The sequence below is a fragment of the Trichoplusia ni genome, chromosome 6, assembly GCF_003590095.1.
Source record: "Trichoplusia ni isolate ovarian cell line Hi5 chromosome 6, tn1, whole genome shotgun sequence".
Taxonomy (NCBI): domain Eukaryota; kingdom Metazoa; phylum Arthropoda; class Insecta; order Lepidoptera; family Noctuidae; genus Trichoplusia; species Trichoplusia ni.
Window position 1 is genome coordinate 7,075,753 of NC_039483.1, and position 24,129 is coordinate 7,099,881.

General features: G+C 34.9%; 2 protein-coding genes across 6 annotated transcripts in view; one reads left to right on the top strand and one right to left on the bottom strand.

Annotated features, from left to right (window-relative positions):
- Positions 1-24,129, top strand: part of LOC113494684 (casein kinase I) — a 148,533-nt gene that overhangs the window by 41,450 nt on the left and 82,954 nt on the right. For 3 of the 5 annotated variants that reach the window (XM_026873093.1, XM_026873094.1, XM_026873092.1), the window contains exon 5: positions 19,961-20,688. The exons of 1 other annotated variant lie outside the window; for it this stretch is intronic. In XM_026873093.1, coding sequence (XP_026728894.1) covers positions 19,961-20,673 — 713 coding nt within the window. In that variant the 3' untranslated portion in view covers positions 20,674-20,688. Of the gene's footprint in view, positions 1-19,547; positions 19,687-19,960; positions 20,689-24,129 lie in introns of those variants that run through there. One more of the 5 variants, XM_026873095.1, reaches the window with a different exon arrangement.
- Positions 10,352-17,385, bottom strand: LOC113494685. The gene is made up of 5 exons (XM_026873098.1): positions 16,540-17,385; positions 14,231-14,368; positions 12,833-13,043; positions 12,168-12,284; positions 10,352-11,837 (listed from the first exon to the last, which is right to left on the bottom strand). The coding sequence occupies exons 1-5, from the start codon at positions 16,567-16,569 to the stop codon at positions 11,554-11,556; spliced, it is 780 nt and encodes a 259-aa protein (XP_026728899.1). The 5' UTR covers positions 16,570-17,385; the 3' UTR covers positions 10,352-11,553.

Below are 24,129 nucleotides of genomic sequence, written 5' to 3' on the forward strand. Positions count from 1 at the left end.
TGGAACTGTTATCAACGCGTAACTGCAACTCTAATGTTTGTTGGTCACTTAGCGGGCATTCACATCTTTTAATATAATTTTCAAATAATGTTAAACGGCCTTTTACTACTGCTCTTTTTTTCACAAGATCCGCCATCTTAGCTTCACTCATTTCGAGGAAAAAATAGGAAAACAAGAGTACTCACTGTAAATCTTCCCGTGTGAAGACTCGCGCCACGTGCAACCCGCAGAGACCCGCGAGATTACCAACCACACATCGGCATCGGGATTTCACGACACCGGCTGGGCACCGCCGCTCCACAACTAGGAACACAGCACAAATATTAAACACAGACCGAGAAAAGGGATAGGGAAACCTGGTAGGAAATCAGCCCTGCCGCTCCAATCCACTCGCTGACTCGAATTCTTGTTGTAGGTACTCGACGACTCGAACCCTCGTTGTAGGTACTCGATGGCTCGAAGTCTCGATGTAGGTGCTGGATGACTCGAACTCTCGATGTAGGTGCTCGATGACTCGAAGACCTCGAAGTCTTATTGTAGGTACTCGGCACCCGCTGACTCGAACTCCCGTTGTAGGTGCACGCTAGCACATGTAATGGCGGGTGAATTTCTTGAATCCGTAATAATGCGACGGATACTCGGACTTCACCTCAATTATATTAGGACTCTTCAGCTGTTCTTAATTTGGCTCGGATGGACCATTATGTTGGGGGTGTCAGGACATTTTTAAATAAAAACGATAATTCACGTCTGCCACTCTCCTTTACTCCAACAGAACAGGCACAAGAAGAAAAATACACAGATAATAATAAACAAAAAAAATAGAGTATAAAATAATGTTCATTCGCGAACCGTTCGCGCGCATTTTTCGATCGCGTTGCGTCACTAGATGGCGGTGTGAGCAGCGAACATTTGTACTTTACTAACCTTTGACCGATTTCAAAACTTGGTAACGTGGTATTCACGATTCTACGTATCGGCAAAATAGAGTAATTGAACTAGGAACAATAAAAATACCTAAAGTTCTCCTTTCAGACCTCTCGACGAAGCCAGATAATCCTAAATAAATTAACAAAATCGAGGTACAAACATTAAAATCAAAATCTAAAAGGTCGTTTCACTTAGGATTTAGATACTCGTAAAACACTAAATAAAATATAAGCTTACAATAAACTTGGCATAACTTAATTCATGCTAGTATCACATTTAAGTTATGATTTTAATTAAGACCTAAGGAAGCACCCAGGGTTGTCCCGTATTCAGCATTACAGGGTAATTATATTAAACAATTTAGAGATGGATAAGCAAAATGACTTTATAATGGATTTGGTTGGGCAACTACCAGCTGGTTTTAATTTGTATTTGGGAACAGGCTATTCCTTATTTTAGTAATTTTGAGTAATGTTCGCTTTCTTTTGTTTTACTGGGTGTTTGTGGTACCTTCGTTGTATCTGAATTCCATAACACAAGTGCTTTAGCAACTTACTTTGGGTTCAGAACAATGTATGTGATGTTGTCCGCATTTTTTTTTTAAACTGTTGTTGTTTACCCAAGGGGTGAAATCGGAACCCTATTTCTGACTTTACTGAAGCACAGATGTTGTCCACCTTTTCGTGTTGTCGTGTCTGTTGAGACAAAGAAGGAACCGTGATAGTTTCGCAGATGATGTTTTAGTGGGGTAAAGCAACAAATAAGTACTGTTCAGTAGATAAGATCGGTTCTTAAGGGTTAACTGAAAAATAATTTTCTGCGGAATACAGAATCGCGAGTCTGAATGGCAATTGAACGGTTGTTTCCAGTACCGTATTATCCTTAGAGCACTTTAGGCCAGTGCCTAGGGGCCCACTATGACCTGGGGCCCACCACCAAAGCAGGCGTCTAAAAAAAGGTCGATAAATTATTCACTGAATGAAAATAACTTGAACCAAGGGGCCCCCACTCCCTTGTTGCCTTTGGGCCCCTGGGCCCCTAGATCCGGCCCTGGTTGTTTCTACATAGTATACACGGTGATTTTTTAGTCGTCTTACAAACCAGTATATTGATCAACATCACCGTGTATAATGATTAAAAAAAATACTTACATGAATGTACATATCTCCAGCCTCATTTGAGACAAAAAACTCTCAGTTGTAGTACAGAAAACTAATAGTTTGCTGAGTACGAAAACTCTATCGGAGAGAATAAATTTCGTCGAAAACTCAATAAAATCCTACGACTTGGAAATCCTTTTCTTTGCCAACTTCTTGCGGAAAGTTTATTTTTTGAAACGAACTTTGAGGTCTCGTAATTACGAACCCTTTAGTGTCTTTTAAATTTACGTTAAAAAAGTATTTACTGAAAGTTTTATATTGTTTTTTTTGTTCGCTGGTTGGTTACACCTTCATCTTTTTACTCGTTTTCTAATCCTTCGTCAAAATATAATTCCATTCAGAGGTGCTTACAGTTACTACTCAATTGTAAGACTACAGGGGCTACCATATAGGGTACAAATTTATACTAAATTCCACCTGTACCATATATGTTTCCACTTCTGGACAAGGTTTCTCCCAAGTCATTTTCCTTGCCAACACCAACTTAAGTCAGCTTTCGTGGTATGCGCGTTTCATTAATTCCGCCACTTTTCCAAAAAGACAGACTAGACATTACACTGCATTGTTTTATATACATATGTCAATAACTTTCTGGACTTTGATATGTACCCCTGGATTTGCTTCGACTATCATTTTCAAGGTAAACAGATAGGAAATGTCCAGTGAGCCCAAAAAATACATGTAAAAGTGATGACATAAAATCCCACTTGAAAGAGAAATGGTTTCATTTAATTCATTCTACTGCGAAACTTACAACGTTAAACCTAAAGTTACATGAAAGAATTAGGCTTCAATCAAAATGTTTATTGTCTATAAAAAATATTTACCCCTTAGGGCCCTTAGTTATAACTTTATTAAAACTTCGCTCGTTTTAGTCCGTGAAGTTTACGATAGTCTAGCTAATCCGTTTGGAGTGGTGCTTCAGTCATCAACTATGATGGATTACTTTTTAATATTTTAATCTTTTTTTCTCCTTTTTTGAAAAGGATTGTTCAGCTAGGATCACGAACATAATACTTTGAGTTTAAAACAATATTATACGTCAACGTAAGATTGATGTTACCTATTTGTAAGCATAGTCGTGGCAAGTGCTTAGCGTTACTTTAGCAATCATCTGCGCAAGGATCACATTTCAATATACAAAGGACAAAAAAATGACTATGGGTGCGTCAGTAAAAGTCTGACGCCTCTAAATCCAAAAGCGAAAGAACACATGATTTTCCTTGCGGAAAAAAGAGGTACAGTATCCGAAAAATGGTCATAATAGTCATTATTACGTGCTAATAATTAAATAATACATGATTGAATAATGGGTAAAAAAATACAAATGGGTATAAACAAATAGTACGAGTACCGCCCTTCAAACATTAAGTTTAATTGAAAAGTTTTGGCCTTCCCGAGTCGAACTTTTCACTTAACTGGATTGTCTATACTAAATAATTAACAACTAAATGCCGACAGATGCTGACACCGGCTTTCAAAATAGGAAATAACAGCAATACTTTGGACGGGTTCAAATGATGTGAAGTAATTTAGGATAATGATGATAAAGCTTGTAAGTGAATAAATATTGGTTTATTATTAAAATAACTTTCATGACGCGGACACATAATTATTGATTATATCGTCGATGCGTCAACTCATGATTAAGAACGCCGTTTCGGTCCGAAACCTGTCGGGTTGTCCGATAAATACGCGTGAATAAATCTTTATTAAATATGGATATTACAGTGAAAGAGTGAAAGACCTTCTAGTGTTCACTACTGAATATGAGAAAATAATACGACTGTACCAATAAGTATTATAATGAGGTAAATATTGAAAAGGTTGTGAGCGGTCTCTCAGGATCTACTAAGCCGATTTAGTAAAAACGCTTTTCTCAATAGAAAGTCTCCTTATTCATAAGTGTAAGGCTTCATATTAACATAATTAATTGATCGAAAAAAAACCAAGTGCGTACAAAATAGCGAAATATCGGCAACCGCTAAAATTCAGCCAAAAAATAAACACGATTAAAAATAAACCTCATTTAAACAAATCACCAAAAAGACAAACTAACCATTGTAATCTACACTTTTAAACATTCCGTTGAAAGATAGGTTTTTTAACGACGCTGGCAATGGCGTGTCGTGGTAATGCACCGACTGCCCAGAAACGAACTGTAGTTGATCACGCGAACTTTAATGGAATTTTCTAACCTAACATCTACCGGTAAAGGAGCACTAAAGCTATTTTTAACTTGGCTCTTTGGTAGCTTTAAGCAGGTAAAAATAAAGGCAGTAAATGCGGCAATGCGACATTTTGTGCAGGCTTTGTGGGAAATATGGATGAATAAAATAGTTTTGAAACTTTGAATACACTTAATTAAATCTTACATTAGAAAATAGGTGTATTTAAGCACGTAATTTGAATGTTTGGGAAATCCCCTGGTAGAAAAGGATAAAATTTCTTATTCGTCATTTTTTTTTAAATAAGATGACAAATCTCGACACTGTAATGAGTTAATGAGAAGTCAGTTAGAAACTTGCATTTTAACGTTGGTTATTAAAATTTGTAAGTCGCAGAAGAAAATAGTATTTGTATTTCCTTCCGCGTTGTTATTGCGAATGATTGTTTCATACTTCAAACTTTATCTATACTAATATATAAAGCTGAAAAGTTTGTTTGTTTGTTTGAACGCGCTAATCTCAGAAACTACTGGTTCGAATTGAAAAATTATTGTTAAATAGACCATTTATTAAGGAAGGCTATAGGCTATATAACATCACGCTGCGAATAATAGGAGCGAAGATACAATCGATCTCGTGGACGAAGTCGCGGGCAACAGCTAGTAATATATGTATATGTGTGTAGTGGAAGTTGGAATAATGCATTTTTTATTGAAATTAATTGAAATGAAACTATTTATTATGTCAGTACGATAAATCATCACTTGGGTATGTCTTTTTTTAGAACGCTTACGAAACAAATGCAAACAATCGCAAATAAGGACGAGATAGTTTTAAAGGTATGTTTCAGTGTTAAAAGCTATGTTCAGCTCACAAAGTAGCAATACACTGCAAACTTTCAAGACAGACGGTTTTCACTTTTCATCTAATTAAAGTCCTTGAGAGACTTAAGAGCTTAACTTTTCCGGAACAATTCCTTTTTCCACGAGATACGGAATAGTAGATATTTTTTAACCAGTTCTTTTCTCAAAGAAAATATGTCCTTTACATTTTGCTTTGAACATTAGTGTTTTTTTTTTAAATGTGTAGTTGTTGCAAATAAAAGACCGTATTTATTTTGTAAGATCTCTTCTATATTATAACTAAATATAGACGATGATGATAACATTCCATGGTCAAAGTCATGTAAGCTATGGGTGAGTGTGCGAAATCCTATTCACTGTGGGCTGAATTACATGCGAGAACTTGTCTGAGATAGGCTTGTCTGTCTAATTAGATACTGATAGGAGTAGTGTCAATACTGAAGAACAATAAAAGTTACAATAATTTTATTTTTTTATGAATCCATAATTGGATTTTTTTTCTAATTTTTTGCTGTCGAATTATTTATAAATGCGTGTTTATTTATTAATAACCTTTGATATAGTTCGAGTTCTGAGTATCGATTAGAATATTTTCAGCGGTCGTCATATTTTGTCAAATAATTATATTTTTCTCACTTAAAGTTTCATACTTCGATCCTCATTTTCCAAGTCGTTAGCGGTCGCAACCTCATTCGCGGGATATGTAGTTTAATAGCCTATCAGGAAAGTCAACACGTTAAGCTGGGAATAATCCGAGCGCCATAAAAATGTAATAGGCGGTTTGCGGGTAATAGAGTAGTTGTGAGATTGATCTACAGAGATGATCATGTTTAGAGGAAGGTATTGCTTAAAGTCTAAGTAACACCAGGTTGTTCTGTAGGTAATGGTATGCTTAGTGTCTAGTCAGGTAATTTGTCAAGTAAGTGATTAATAATGTCAGTTTTGTTTTAACAACAAAAACGTAAACCAGAAATAAAAAGGACTACTGAGTTTTTCATATTAAAAAAAATCCGAATGACAGCTATTTCAAGCTATTTTCATTAATAAAAAATATATGTTGTTTCACAAAGCAATAAAACTGATACAGATATAATGGCTCCTGTAATTTCTTTCCTAGTCACAATTTCCAGCTGATTATTTCGATCCAAGAAAGAAAACAGTGCACTTAAAATTTCAAGTGGAAAATGTAAAGGAAGCTGCTTTACAACGAATAAAAAGAGGTTTGTTTACAAAGGTAAGCGCGATACTTTAGAAAACAAAAGAGGAAGCGACTCAAAGTGTTAATTTACGGTTTGAATATGGAAGCGGTTCCTTAACATCGGTATAACGGAACTTTTTTAGTTTTATCTTTTGCTATTGTTTCATGTAAAAGAGGAGGTGCTATAGTACGAACATTTCAACAGTCTTTTATAATAACTATCGTGAGACTGATTCACTTTTATATGATGTAACGGTTTACACACGCGTATTTATCGGGGGTGACCGACTAGTTTCGGACCCAACCAGAGTCCTTAATCATGAGCTGACGCGGCGGGATCGCGAATTGAAGCCGAAAATAGCTCATAAGGGATTCCGGTTGGGTCCGAAACTAGTCGGGCACCCCCGATAAATACGCGTCAGTAAACCGTTAGATCATATAAAAATTTCAACAGTCTTTAAAAAAAAATACATTCTGAACTAGGAAATGCAGAAGCAGGACAAAGTCATTGAATATGTGAAGAGTGAGAGCTTGTAACAGTACACTGTATTGCAAAGGTTTTACTTGAACTAGACAATATTTAATTATTTTTTTCTTTACTTCTATTTGTAATGATTAACGAAAATTCGAATAAAAAGACATTTTTTTTATCTAGCCCACTGTGTCCCACTGATTGGCAAAGGCTTGGTAATAACAAATTACGATATACGAATTTAGTCCTACCTGAAGTATGACATCGTAATTACACGATACATTAAAAAAAACTCATGTCATAACCATCATACATGCTATTATGGATAGCTCTTGTAAAAAACCCTTGCATATTATAAAACATGCAATTATCAGATTTATGATCTAAAATCTAAAAGTGCAATCAGTAAACGCTATGAAAATTTTCATGAAGCCGTAAAGTAATATTGCCTGCATTTTGTTGCCTCCAACATTATGAGTCCGGCGATGGCTATCATGCAATTTATTTTAGTAAAGTTTACAACAACCCTGGTTTATTAGCTTCGTATGTGGTCGTAAATATTATGAACTTTTTAAAACCAGTTTACAAGTTTTACAATACAGTAATTCACTACTTAGATAGTATATTTTGTTAAAGTGTTACACCTAATCATATAACGTAATTTTAGAACAGACTTACGTTAACTGAGCTAACCCAGCAAACTTCGTGGGTATAGCCTAACAGTCAATGATAACAATACAGTCAAAATTACAAAAATGTTATGATATGATTAAGGACTCCAGTTGGGTGCAAAACTAGTCGGGCAATCCCCATAAATACGCGTGAGTAAACTTTTGCATTATATGATAATGAATCATTCTCATGATAATTACTATCAAAATACAGAGAGACGTTTTACTTATTTTACATATTTGAATTTAGCTTAACGCTTATGTTACCTATTGCTGTCCTCATGTAGTATTCGAGCCTAAACTAATGCGTTTATGCCATATTACTAATTAACCAAACTACCGTCCTATAATCAATTAAGATGTTCGCGAAACTTGCACAGTTGCTGTGAAACTAGCCAACAGGAAGATCGATTGCAGTTGATAAGGCTCGGTTAAGCAACCAAGTTGCCGCAGACAGAAGTTTTCAAACTTGCTTAAATGCTTAGTATATTAATTTATGTTAAACTAAAATGCTAGTTCTGTTCGAGCAAAGATGGAGAGAACGATGAATGATGATACACTGATAGATGTCTTTAAATACATCATTACATTTGCTACTAAAAACATTAAAGTCTGAAAGAAAAACAATCCTGGGGACTCTCACATGGTTTGAAGAGTTTTTTTTTTATTCTTAAATGTATATCATCTTGAAGTAAGTCAAAAACATAAGGTTTAATGGAGTATTGTTGTTTAAATAAAAATCGAAACTTTTATCTAAAATGTGACTTACCATTAGTCCGCTGCGGGTCGATCTGCGCGTGCAGTATGGAGAAGCCGGGCGCGATGATGGCGGGCAGCGTGCGCGAGCGCAGCAGCGGCGGGGGGGCGCGCCGCCCGCCCCCGCCCAGCGCCTCCGCCGCCGCCGCCGCTGCTGCCGCCGCACTGAACATACGAGAACATTTATTAAATATAGTGAATTATTATATCGTTGAGAGCCTTATCGTAATCTGCTGTAGAAAGTTTGAAGTGAAACTGGGGTGGTGATTTTTACTGGAGAAACTGGGTGCTGACCACTGTAATCTGACCTTCAAAAAGTCAAAGTCAAAAGTCATTTTTTATACTTCTAAGTATAAAAAATGAATTGGCAGAACGATGTTAAAGAAAACTCAGTGGAAAAGACAGACAATCCTGTCTATTATCCGATTTCAAATCTATCACATAAAATTTTAAGTTCGTAATCAAGACCACCTTTGTTTCACTTCGATATAAATCTTTATATAGAAACATAGAAAAAAACTCTTTTCGCGTGACCTATTGCAAAACAAACTCTTTAAAACAAGGCACCAAACCTCAACGAAAACAACACGACATAACCAATAAAAAACATATAAAAGTCACCCTCATAACAGCCGGCTTACAAATCATTCTCGGCAGGCATTCTCGCGTTTCTCACAATCCGTCATATTTTCGTTTACAGCCACAAAAGTAACCACCACCTACAAAAGTATAATAAGTGCAGTTGAGGAACGGAGACAGCACTTTACAAGGCGTAGAGCGGCGTCTCGCTTCGATCACGGCAACGGTCTTGCAACATGAGTTGGTGGCAGGTCCCTTGTAGTTTATTGCACCTTGACATTCAACCGACAATAGCTACAAAAGAATGTATGAACCCCGATATTTTTGAGATTAAGATTGTAACCGTCTTCGTGCGACTGAAAATGAAGATAAGAATGGAAGATATTTGCAATTGCTTTTTGTGTATTCAATTGTTTTCAATATTGATTTGTATATGGAATTGAAGAAAATACATAGTTTCAAAACTAATAAAATTTTCCCAATTTTACTGCATACATGGCGCTTTAATACAAAAACAAATAAAAAGAATGGATTACTATTTTTAATTAGAATCTGTATCTCGAAACCTTGTGGTACCTAATCAAAATCGTAACCAAGTCAAAACCGAATGCTTCTTATTTAATTCTTATAGGACCTCCAGCAAATAACCTCTAACCAGACTAAAAACAATAAATAAAATTGGAAACGATCCGATTTACAATAAATCTTAAATAATCCCCAGATTTGGTAATACGACGCTAGGTTTAACAAGCAATGAATAGAAGCTATAATTTTCTGTCAGAAAATAAATTCGACTGTGGTTTCATATTAGTATTAGTTTTCTTGAAAGCTGAATTTGATAAATGAGATTTATAACTTGAGATTTTCTAAAAAACTGTGCCTTCAAAAGATTGAAGAGAAACTTAAAAGTAATATTTTATTACGTAAATACAGTTTAAATATTATAATATGTTTTTTTCTGAAGTAGTGGTAGATAGACATTTATATTGTTTTTTGATCATAATGACATACATATATTTCGAATTTGATTCGTTACTCTATTCGGTTCCATAGTGCTTAGTTCCTTTTTGTGCGGTGTGGTGACCGTAACCACTACACCATCATGCTTCTACAACTTTGAAACAATACTTAGGAGATGGTAGGCACCCAGGATGATTGTGATTCTGTGATTATTTTGTTTCCTGTTCCTCTGTAGAAAACAGATGCGAACTTAATATACCTACAGAAAGTAACAAACAGACGTCCCCATAATACCACCATCGTCAGCCCAAATAGGTCCTTAATAGCAGGCTTATTAAGACATCATAATGCAGGAGCTCCTCAGAGCCGGCTGGTGTGAACGACCCTCATTACCATTCAAAGGATCTGCGGGAAAATAAACTTGAAAGAGTTTTAAGTAATGTTGTTTATAGACAGCCTGATGGCTGAGAGATGAATATATGTATAAGTGCGAGGTCTTGAGTGATATTACAAATTTTAATATTCTTTATAATTTTTCAATTTAGGATATGATAATTGCTTCTTTGTAATTTACATTAAAAAAATGCTACGACCGCTGTTGAATTGTGACATAACTCTTTTAATAGGGTTTTAATAATTTTAAGATAAATCATCCCCTAATTTAAAACGAGAAACACTATTTTATATAACTAATTAAATACTTAGAAAAAGATATCGTTTTCCTAAAGTATTTCTTTGTACCACGAACTCTCAATGCAGAAATGGCAACAGTAACTGTGGAAGTGAGAAGAAGCAAAATATAACCTGTAGTGGCGTCTCTCTTCCACGGCTAAGTAAAAACATAATACTTACATTTAAAATCCAACTGAAACTGGAGGACTAAAGCCTAAAATCCATATAATTTTCATTAAGAATATCAACAGTTGTCATAAAATGACAAACATAAGAGCGAAAATGTAAATCGCTACGTAATTTGGAAGAGTGAAAAGATTTTCTCTTAGTATTCTAGATTAGGGTGCTTTGCTTTGGGAATTACCGCCATAACGCCTTTAGACATACCAAGATTACGCTGTAACTCGTGGGGCTTTGGTAGAATTGTGTGAAATTATTCCTTCTCGACGATTAACGAGGAAACAAATAGATATAGTAGTAGAAGGAGATTTGTTGATGCTATCACGTCCAATTTAGTGGGTAGTTGCAAACAAGTTTAGTACAGTAGGATATTCCAAGATTTCTAAGATGATTTTTTGTTAACGGTATAAATAATTATTTAATTTTGTAATGAGAAGACAGCTTGCTGTACTGTGGGATTTATTTCGCCGTTTCTTCAGCACTGCAGCACCACACAAGCGGTGAAAGATAGGCGAATCAGGGTACAGTCCAATGTGGCGTTTGACATTCGAAAAGTGCTACTGAGTAGCATTTTTTTTTTTAATAGACGTAAATGATGACAATTCAATCATTAGTCACATCTCCTATGAACGGAAAATGTAGTATTCGATTATGACAAATCGTTATACTTTTATATTTTTGGTTGCAAGCAAATTGTCCTTATTCTGCCATAGCTATCTTATTTCAGAGAAAAAGACTATAACAAAATAGTTAATGAAGACTGTGCTTGAGACAATTTTTTAAAAAGTCTGAAGTAATATAATATGATACTGAGAAACATCACTTAAATGCATTTCACTTAAAATGTCACGATGAAATATGTTCTTAACGGGCTTATATTTAAGACACAAAATAAAAAGGACATTCTCAAATAAACATTTATTACAACTGAACACATTTCCTGACTAAACCGTATTGTTATGAGCTATATTGCCGTTAACAGATGTCATTGTTACAGTTGTAACAGCAACTGGAGTCAAAATAGTACTTTCAAGAGTAGATGATGAAACTGTCATGTTTTTGGCTTCATGCACTCTATGAATATGCTGTGGTACACTAGTTGTTGCATTCGGAACTTTATTCAGATCATTATTAGGATCACTTTCGATTCTTCGTGTTTCGTCGTGAGCCTTTTCTTCTAATGGTGCTGCACTTATGTTTTGCTTTGTGCAATTAAGACGTTGGCGGTCTGTGTCAAAATAATATCGAAAAAGTAAATTATCTTTGGCGTAGCGAGTTTCTAAAATAGAATCTTTAAATTGTTATATACCTACAAATAATAATAAAATTCAAATGTCCGTACCAATAAGAACGCTTAAATAAAAAAACATATTTATGAAGTCCCGAAACCTTCATAATATTCCCAAAAAGCTTCTCATAATAAATTGTGATCACGCAGTACACGATCACAATAACTTCGTGATCTCAGGTGATATTTTATCTCAATAACTCGTAATATTTTCTTTTAGGGAGTAGACTAGTATAACAATTGATATTTAATAACACATAATGTCCTTACCGATGAATAAATTGCTCAAGCCGGGAATATAGACTGCAGTGTCCCCGACCCCCATTTCCATGTGAACTTTACCAACATTAGATATTCCATTAGCTTCTAAATTAACTGTGCCTTTACCTAGAAAGGTAATAAGATTATAAGCTTCAAAGAAAATCGGATGAAATAATCGTATCATCTAAAATAAACCTGCGTACAGCCCATATATAAACAGGACTAGTTTCATGCATAGTTCTCTTTTTCACGTCATTTTTGTTCTTGATCGATAAACAAATTAATGGTTTCATCCTAACAATATTAACTTGTCGGTCATTTATACATTTCTGAAAGTTGTTACGAGTAGTGAGGTGCTAGAATCTCTTCTTAAAGTTATTGTGTTGCCAAATTAAGTCGTTTTAGACGGCAATAACTAGGTCAGATCATCAACATCAGAAGAATCACTAGTATTAAGCTGATGAACATGATGATGATGATCCTGACAACATCATATTTCAATATTTTATCTAAGAAGATTCAAGTCTGCTATATCTGACGAGTTCAGTTTCTGAAATAACTCGAACAAACCACTGTATTTTAATGGCGGTAGTCCCTTATACTAACATCTTAGAAGGTCTTACTGCAATAGGTGAATCGAAGATAATGTTTAAATGTAGATGCATTGTCCATACCAGAAGTTCCATACTTGAGCTGTAAGTCCGCATCCCCGATCGCACTGATACCGTTTATCCTAACTTTGACATCAAGGTTCTGTAGCACACTATCGCACAGTTTACTCGGATCAGGTCTTTCGAAGTGATTGTTATTTGTAAAGTGGTTGAGGTCAGTCATGTTCGGCTTCCTTTTCTTTTTGTCTCTTACTTCTTTAAGTTTTGCTTCAAGCTGAAATGTTTTGTGTTAATTTGTCTCTGTTATTGATATTTGATTGAAATAAATATCAATAACAGAGTTGATTGAATTTTTGACTAAATACACTTTAAAAAGAAAGATAACTAATAACTAATAAACCTAACTAATATTTTAAACCCAAGGAATTCAAATTTCAATCTGACTGACCAAATGTGAGAAACCTGAACATAAAAACGAAACGACAAGCTCTTTATGTTAGTTTAAACTAATTCAAACAAGAGTCACCCTTCCAAAGCCCTTTGGCTTCGGATAATTGATTTTCAAACTTAACACATCGAAAGTAATTCGCCGAAGTAGCAATTGTTCGTCGGGTCGAGCTCTGATCACCAATTACGTCAGACGAAAACTTTTGAGGTTTGGTTTATCGTTACCAATTGAACACTGTTTTGTTATCTTCTGTCCGATTGGCTACTTTATTATCCCTTTTCAATTCTTGCAAAATAGACTGAATTCTACCAATTAACTTTATCAACTTCTAGTGCGGAATGATTGTCATTTCCGCTGATAACTACTGCACTACTAAGCTACAATTGCACAGGTTGATGGATCGCAGATTAAGCTACGTTTGATCCAGCTGGTCCGTTGATAGGAGACTGTCTATGTGGTGATAAATTTTCCGAGTTTGATCTCAGATACAGTCGCTCCTTGTAAAACAATGGTATTCACTGCATCCGATTACACTGGAAGACACCCAAAATATAGTTTGGAATAGTCTAGGCTGATGGTGATGAACTAAGTAAGTCAATTACTGGCTGATAATAATGACCTCACACTGGTTAGTGTGTAAATGAAGTTATATTCCTAAAATAATGAATATACATATAGCGTATTCAGTGTTTTTCAAAGCACTAATGAATGTCTATAACACTTGACACGTTCTGTCTAACGAACCTAGAACCTCATTAATTTCTTGCATAATTCATGCTCTGGCTCGAAATAAAATGAAGAAAGAATTCGTGAAATAAAAGAAGTGAGATAACGAAAATAAGAAACATTCGACCTTTCTCCAGATGAAAGTTTCAAACTGACAGTATAAATTGAAAATTTCCGATTTTTCAGCTGGTATGAGATGTCTTAAATCTATTAAGTCCCAAAATAACCAGACCAACCATTTGCCCAGCATTGGGATTGAGACCTTACCAAGACAATGAAATACTTACCATATCTAATAATATATCTTTTTGTTCTAGAAACGTTTCGTCTACTATTTCACTTCGTCTCTTTGGATCTAGGAAAGGTTTCAAAGCGGCAGCGTTGTGAGCTACATTTGCTTGACTGACTTCCAAAACCGCCAACATCTATGGAATTTTTATTAGTGCATTACTTAAGCGTATTAATCGTGAACGGATTAAGGACTCTGGTTGAGTCCAGAACTGTCAGGCAATCTAGATAAATACGCGTGATTAAGCCGTTGTTAAAAAAAAAGCGCCTTACGAATTTTTCTATTACTACATTGCAAAGGGCATAAATAAAGAAGGCGGAGATCTTTTTCCAGTCCATGGGATATTGGATATGCTAGCACAGTTAAAGTGCATGACTTTCGTAATAGAGTGTTTATGATGCAATGTAGAGGGTCAAATTATTCGGTTACGTATACACTTTAAAATTTGGCTGTTACACCGAAACGCGACCTTTCCACCTATCGTATTCCACCGTTGCCTAGAAAAACTATAATCCGATATTTATTTGCCTACATCTCAGGATCTAAGATCCCGACACATAAAACGTAGCAGACATAAAATCACGACGGAATACATTTACAAATCAATTCAACATTTTTATTATTCCCGAGTTTCAAGGGTGGCGGGAATATTCGCATCTTATCATTATTGTTGATTTTATTTATGTAGATTGTCGACGGAATGTTTGGCCTATTTCTCGTGTGATAAACGTAGAATTTTGCTTATTGGAATTCCTAGACTATTCTTATCGAAATTCCTTATATTCTGATCTTATCAAGATTCCGTACCTCAATTGAAAAAAATCTCTTAATCTGTTTATTATATCCTATGTTAAAAAATGTGTTTAACTTCATATTATTGGTATTGTGGAAACACTGTACAACACTACTTTTCTATATTCATGTATAGGAAAGTAACTTATAAGTAGTAATATACGTTTCTGTTTTCAGCTTTAGAAAAAGATTGTGTGAAGTGAGAAGAATTAAAATGAATCTAATGCGGCTGATTCATTAGATAGACTCTTGAACTCCTTATGGAGGTATAAAAGATCTATTCATAGCAATCATAGCTATCCGCTTTCTAGGTTAAGTACGGTGTTCATTTAATTAAGTCTTGTAACACCTGTAATATAGTTGTTATGTTTTCTTTTTCTATGTTTATATTATAAGCACAAGAACAATCCTTTTGTTTAAATAAATGCATTATTCTCGACATACACGACGAACACAATTTTCCATTTCATTTAAATCTAAAAAAGTATGTAGACTTATTAACTTTGGAACTAAGTTAAATATTTGAGAAAACTACCAACTCTTATAATTAATTTAACAGATTCGACATTCATTATGAGCTATAAGACTTTAACTTTTCTTCTATTTTTGGGTTTCGAAAACTTCATGACGATTTTCTGCACCTATTTTCAAACTTCTAAAACATATTTGACATTACACAGCCGTTTATAAAATGTTATATATATATATATTAAAAAAAAACGTGGCAGTATTTAAGATACTAAACAAAATCACTAAGCAAAGCATAATTAAACTTCAACATGCTTAACATTCACAGTTCTTCAATGTATGTAAGATTAATAAACATTTATTAGTAAGTAATATTCAGTAAACAAATCCTGTTACCGCATTGTTCGATTCATGCCAATATCAGTGCAAGAAAAAGCCATTACAGGCCACGTGATCGGCGGCACGTGCAAACAACTTGTGAACAAGCTTTTTTCATAGTTTTGAAAGGAGGCTATGTAAGTCGGAACAGTATGCTCAAAAGTTAAGCGAGAACGATTGACAGCAACTTATAAGTTTTAATATTATTAGATAACTAACTTGATAAGAGTCCTTTTAGAAACAAAAGCCGAAGCATTAATGAATTTAATATTTTGCGGCGGGTTTCACAAACATTCAAGTCACATGCACAAACACACCCAGACTTAGAACAAGCATTCGTGAATCACACAAATGATTGCTTTACGCAGGAATCGAACCCACGAGACGTTACACAAATTGGTTTGGCGTTTTGACCTATGGTGATCAAAGTCTGAAGAACGTTCTTTTTAATAGCGTTGCCGCTTGCATAATCGCTTTTTTTTAGCCCTCAGGCCGTGATTTAGACAGATCCGAACAACCGAGACAGTGAGAGTATTACTCTACCTTAGGAATTACAAAACGTTGCCAAACAGACATCATAAGATTATTATGTTATTAGATGAGTAATGCCAAATGCTTGTGGTATATACATGTTAAACAATATGGTTCGGTCAAAGTGTAGGTACATACCAGTATCGAGAAAGCCAAATGCGTAGCCATTGCGTTTTACTGTTAACTCGAAACGTACCAATAAGTCCGCCAACACTCGGGGTTGCTAGTTCTCAAAATTAAAACTGCACGATTCATACTTGTAAATATACCAAAAAAAAAAGAGTAAATAAAAAACCTCATTTTCTCTTGCGGCTTGCTGATCTGTGTAAATCTATTGCTTATTAAAATAATTTACATTTTTCTTAATTAATTAAATACTTTGTATGGTGTGAGTACTGTATAGGCATGAGAATATTCTTTGATAGATGAGCATGCTGAAAATAAATCAAAATTAATGAACAGAATCCGCTGATTTACTCATAAGCAATCAATTTATCTTAGTGATAACCCTAATTATATATTCATCGTAGGTAAATTAGTCATTAGAATAAAGAAACTCCCTAAAATCGTCCAAATTCCAACACCCTAGCAACACAAGACGTGCGAAATTTTACGATCGGTTTCAGAAATCGACGTTTATAAATAAATACAATTTAAACGCGTTTTATTGCATGCACGCCGATGCCGAAATGCATTCGGATCGAAATAGGAATAAATAAAACGACACTTCAATACACGAGAACAGGTTCCTTCACCGGACAACAAAATAAAGATATTATTGTTTACAATGTTTGTCTTAATTAAAACATCGAGGATATCTAGAGGACTCTAAGGTCTTACCTATATAAGACAAGTAAATTATGTAAAAACTCTTGAATATATTTGACATAAAAATGAGATAATAATTATTTTATAGGCACGAAATAATACTAGTGCAGGCCAAGCCTATTTCGCCTATTTTCAAAATTATTTTTTTTAATATTAACTTAATTACTCAGACTCGCAGTATTAGAAAAAAATATCAAGACAAAAGCTCAATTATTTTAAAGAATTGAGCAGAGATGAATAATTCATATAAACTAGGGTGCGGGTCTCTATCTTTACAGATTGTAGTACAAAACACGATCACAACGTATCGTAAACTCCGGACAGTATATTTTCCTTCGGTCTATTTACTAGAATAATATTCATACTTTATCATCAGTGGTTATTTAACCAACTGCCGGGTATAGACCCCCCTTTGTTTATGCCAACCTCCTCTGCTGCGCTACTTTTTTTTGTCTGCCTATATCAGCCTCGGGTCTCGTGCCACGGGCTAAAGGGGCTTCGCCGTCCAAGACTTGGCCACCCTGCAGTAGTAGCCTTACATCATCCACCAACTGCCTATAATTATCTCAATTTGAAACCTCTAAATAGAATTTAACACATTTTTTGTGTCTTGCAAATATATCTTTTATATTCCAAATATCATTATTCACAGGCTAATAGATCAATATCAGGACCTCTTGCTCGTAACAATAGTTTCTCCTTTTCAGACAAAAATGGCATAAAATACTTCAAGGAACGTCCCTCGTTGATCTTAAAGAAAATCTCATGAAGTGATAAAGATTTATAGCGCAAACCAAGTAGACATCAAGTAGTTATCTTTCAGACCTTTTTGAATGCCAAAACCTTTTTGGTTGGCTGCACGTAAGTCATTTTTAAACGATATGTAATAATGAAACACGTTAGTTATTGTCCGTGAAAGACAAGCGGTGATATTCAATCATGATTGAAAAAAAGCCTTCTATTTCTTAATGAATAAATTTACAAGACATCCTTACTTACTTTACTTCGAAACTAGACATACCATCTTATTAGAAAACTATTAACCAAAAAGCACACACTTGCATATTAATTTTGTTTAAATAATCCTATTTAAACAAAATTCAGGCAAGAGCCCTTCATTTTTGCAATTGAGGGCGTCTTTCATTCCAACTATCCCTAACAAATCATTTTAATATGATTAAATAACGCATTTTCATAGTTCATTCGAGACTAAAATATTTTGTTTATTAAGCCTAACAAAAAAATAATTGAATCGTTAACTCTCGTGTTTTAAACTAATTTGCAGGGTACTTTAGCTTTCGTATTGTGTTATCATGTCATGTATTACGGAATTGAAGTAAATTGCATTACAAAGAAAGGAAAGTTTATTTTGGAAAACAACTGTATATTTTTTCTACAGTCGTCTAAACAGCGCAATTTCAAATAAGTCTTCTAGCAAAATGAAAATGAAAAATAACATAGGCCCCGACGATACCTAAAATCGCTGAAATAAATTTCATGAATCCGTCCATAAAGGCCAGTAACGTCGCATTAATAATCTCGAGCCAAAAGAAAATTTGCCAACAATTCGTATTTCCCAATCGCAACGATAAAATGGAAAACCAATAAAACCAAAATGGAAGTTGCGAAACAAAAAGAATTTGATTTGAACAGAATTTCAATCAATTCGTTATTGCTCGCTGGCGAAGACGGTAAGCAACGCCCAACTTAAATATTCATTTATAAGCTTTTTCTTAAATATTTCTATGTTTCATACATTATTGTGATATGTTGCTGCTTCTATTGTATCATTGCTAATGTCATCATAATCATTTATCAATTTGACATTAGGTGAAGTTTAGATTGCTTTATCCAAAATATGAGAACGGTGCGATCAATAAATTGATTATTTTGTATCGTGCAGATACCATCGCTACATCGGCGCAAATCAATAAACGGATATTAGAAATAACATAAAACGATCATTTGCATAAAAATCCCACCACATACCTAAGCAGAAATAGTTTTAAGTGTATTGTTAGTCTAAACAACGCAATTTCACTTTTCGTATTAATATTTCAAGGTCTCGTCGAAATATTTTTATTTAGAACGGATACTATCGTAAACGATATTTATGGATTTCCGATGAAATATGGGTTAATCTTCGAATAAATCTAACACAATTCTGAACAGCATTAGATAGACAATGTGTACCGAAATATTTAGTAGAAAATACTTTTTGGACACATCATGCAATTACTTAATTTATTATATTAATATAATCACAAAGGTACATTTTTCTGCTGATTTCGTAAAATTAAATGTCTATTTTTTTCCAGACGATGTTGTCCCAAGCTTTAGCAGTCTTGGTGGCGTATCTCGGGTTGGCTTCCTCCCGGGAAACGATCCGACCCATGCCCACTATAACCAACTCCCTCGTGAACCTCGGAAAAATGGAAATCTCGTTTTATTTCAACGGTAACGGTCGTGGTAAGATTTGGTGAAGGACGACGTCCCTAAAGAGAAAACTATGAGTAGATCATAAAAATGTATTGAACGTCTCGAAAGGGATTTCGGATTATAGTTTGAAAGTAGTTTCTTAATACTTTTCCTTTCTTAGAAGTTTTGGGCATACTTAGATTTAAAGAACTTAGGCAATAATAGGAATTTATCAGAGAATACTTATAAAACTAACTAAACATATACGTATAAAAATATCGCAGATGTTTTTAATTGTGTTGCATGGTTTCAGACTCACCATCTCGCATACCGGACCACGGCCCCCCGCCACCATCACCTTATTTCTTCCCAAAGAATGAACCTATCGTGGAAGAGCCATGCCTTTGCTCCAGCCTCCGAAACGTAAAAGACAACTTCCTAACCAACCCCACTGGGCTACTCAACAAAATCCTCATGCATAATGACCTCTTCTCCTTCAACAAAGATCCCGTCTCTTCCACCTTATGTTGTGATTCTCATGAACATATCCAGGAAGGGACGGTTGTGTTTGAATTCCCACCGAACCAAAAACCTTTGAAGCCGACCGTCACACGATCGAATCCCCTGCCCATGATGCCCTTCTTATTCGATAGCGTCATCCCAAATAAGTCGATGCTACCCCCATTAAAGACAAAAGCCATAGAAATATTCTTGTTCCCCAAGAAAAAAGACATGGGCGCCTTTGACATGTCCAAATTCCAACCCAAGAAAAAGGAGATAGTCCCCAAAGATGGCATCACAATCGTTGGCGACAAGGAGTTGAAAAACAATATTAATATGTTTAAACCCGCGCTTCCTGTACAAATCGTCAAGAAAGATTTGACAGTACAGGAAAAGATTGATAAAGAAAAGGAAAAAGAAATCCAAACTCAGATTCAGAAAGACAAAGAAAATGAAACTGAGAAGCCGGCAGACGATACTGATAAGATTATAGTAGAGCCTGCAAGCAAGCCGAATGCAGTGTAAATGGGAATGTATAATAATAAAGTACAAAGACATAATATTCGAGTTTTCATCAACCTTACTTCCAAATAATTCTTAAGCAAACTTTCGTAGGATTAAAACTAGATTGAAACTTATAAAAGCCGGATTACAACTTATGCGTTGATTTGCAATTCAATCCGTTCTTCGGAATATAAAAACTTATGACCAAGTAATTTCACGTTATTGATAAAACTGTCAGATATAATCCAAATAAAAAAGGTTATCTAAATGGTATTCCGATAGCACTATGTCAGCCGATTCCGACCAGGCCGGGGCGTGACTAAGATCCCAGATTAACTTTACTACTTATGCCTAGCAATATTCTTTTGAATAAAGTCTTGGTTCTTTTTAATCCAGAACAGAAAAACTCCTGTTTGGCGTAAAATCTGCAGAAACAAAATGTTTGTTTGTCTGTGGAAATCGGAACAGTAGCGATGCCGTACGATAGCGGTAATCCAATGTCAGACTAAAAGAACGATAATCATAATTCGAACAGCAAACAACCACTCGGGTCGAACGATCGGAGCGTAATGAAGCTGTAGCAAAGCATTTATGGCGTGACATTTATTTATTCGATAAACGTCGGTATATTTTGCGTTCATCGCTTGCTTTCGTTCACTGACTAATGAACATCAGCTTTTCGAGCCAGCAACGAAGAACGTTGCTGTCCATATGTTCGCGGTAAATACAATTTACAGGGTCTCAGTAAATGCGGGACGTGTCTTTAATGCCAACTGCCCTCATTTGCATTTGTATAAAGCTAAGGGAATTATCTGCAGGTAACGCCTAATGAGAAGTCACGATGTTTGATTGAGGTCAAGAAAATTAGTCCTTTCAGACGACTGGAATAAATTGAAGCTTTTAACGTGTAGTGGGGTAAAGCGACCTTTTTTATTATGAATTAATTTTGGGAAGCCTCATTTATTCTAGAACCTAGAGAAAGACATTTCTGATTAATTTATATTAAAACTTATAGGAGTCTATTTTCTTATAATCTAGCACACCTTTGCGAAAGTGGAAAAAATAAGTGGATTCGTTCTTCAGAACTTGCGCAGCCGATACAGAAAAATGTAAAAAGAGTGGAGTGACTTTTTCCCAACAGTGGAGCGGTTTAGACTGAAAATTACTCTAATCGAATACTCACTGTTTCTCCTTGCGCTGCTGCCGCTTCTTCTTGAAGGCTCTCTTAACCCTCAATAGCAAGAAGGCGGCTCTGTCTATAGTTAGCACTGACGGCCGCTTGGCGGCGCTGGGCTCGTCCATCCCCTCCTCTTCGCTCGCCTCATCGCACAACCTCAGGCCAAGCCATCGCTGTTTTGTCGCAGTCCTCGTTTTGACGTCGCGGGGAACACACGCGTTTTTAATTTAATTTACAGCATTGTAGACTTTAATCCTTTTTTAATTGAACACAATTCTTTTAAACACTAGATTTGAATCACTGATTTTAATAAACACAATAAATGTTGCACTTTTACGAGAAGCTAAGAGTTATTTATGGCACCTGAAACAAAGAAAAGACAAATAAGAATCACGTGCACACAAACTTTCTTTCCGTCATTTCGAAAGGACACTAAACGAAGAACGATTAGGTTACATTATAACTTTTTCATTCACAAACTAAGAAGTCTCACTACTGAAACAACTAACAATAGAAGTAATTGATTCAAATAAATTGGCCTGAATTTTCGATTCTTAATTATATTTGGGTCTCTACAGATCAATTATTTTGGTCTACTGAACATCACTTAGGGTTGTGGATCTATCTTGGAGTTTTATAAATGTTTGTTCAAGATTTATAAATTCTCAATTTCAGGGTTGAAAGTGTCAGACGTAGGTTAATTACGCAGAATCGTGGAGTTATTACGTGTATCGAAGGAGTCTAGACAGATTGAATATAAATTAATGTTTTGTTAGCTTGTTTTAATTATATTGCTTCTAAATTAAATTCACATTTTGATATAATTAATTATTTTGTTTTTTTTTTAATTATCTTTTAGGTTTATGGTAACGATTTGATCTTGGCAATGCATTCATATTAAAGCAGCAAATGAACTAATCCCAATGATAAGAAACCCATTTATTACATCATTAAGAAAAAGAACTGATAAATGTCTGATTATAGTTTTAAGTCGCCCTCTACTTAATATAAAATTCACTTCGTATAGTCTTTAGATCCAATTTCTTGAAAAATTCTTGTTTACAAACACTTTCCTTTACAAATTATTAACTACATGATTAATAAAAGCATCACTCATCATCACATTACTATGAATTATGCACACACACTTACACAAGTATGTATATTTTGAATAACATCACAAATGTGTTTAGTTTCAGCTGAAGACTGTTTGTTTGTACACATCTCTGAAGTGAATACACACATATATATATAACTAAGAGAAATTTGTATGATTGCCAGTAATTGAACGTGAGATATTGAATAAGTACGATGAACTTATGGAAGACTGGGGTCTTACTACCTCTCGAAGTATATTTGTTGAAATGTGGAAGCGAGATGGAATGCCACGAGTTGTAGAGCGGCATCTCTTTCCCACCGCTGCAGTAATCTTACTTTAAGAGGTGATAAGACGGCCTTTGAAGCCGTGATACTGTTATAATAAATGGAGGTAATTTAATTTGAATTCGGTGTGATGGTTAGACACCATTTATGTTTATTATAAGAATTGGAGAGCATTGACAGGCCTTGCTCAGATCTAAATACGGTTTTTCTACATACATACAATATGTAGAAAAACCGTATTTAGATCTGAGCAATAATTCACCTCTCAAATAAAAAAAACAAAATCAAAATCGGATGAATCAATCCGCCTACCGCATTGCTTAATGAGAAAGTCCCCTAACACTAAAAACTTTCACCCCTACAACTTTTAAACGAAAACACCCGCACATAATTCACCTTAAGTAGAAAACAAACTAAATTGAAATCGCTCAATCCTTTTAGGAGCTATGATGACACAGAGAGACACGTCAAACTTATAACACCTCTCTTTTGGCGTCAGGGTTCTAAATGCAAAACTCCGACATTTGTTTTAGATTTTTTTATGATACCCCCTTTAATATTTCATTTATAAATATTATCCAATTTTACGTAATAAGATTTTTGCAACTGAACTGTCGAAGTCGTCTGAATGCCTTTTATTTGAATAATAGAGTATGCTTTTATTCTGTTAAATGCTGTGTCAACGGAGTTAAACTTTAGTAAAATGTATCGTCTATGCATCAATGTCACGAGTGCATTAAGGAGATGCATCTGTCATACTAAAAGGTTTACATTAAGTGCTCCATGCTGGTTGATATTATGAATTATAGCTTGACTATACTTGAATGTTGTTGAGTTGAAAACTGAATTTCAATTGAAGTAAAAATTGTATTTAAATTTTGGGAAAAATGTAAGTGATATAAAGGGTGTTTCTCTGA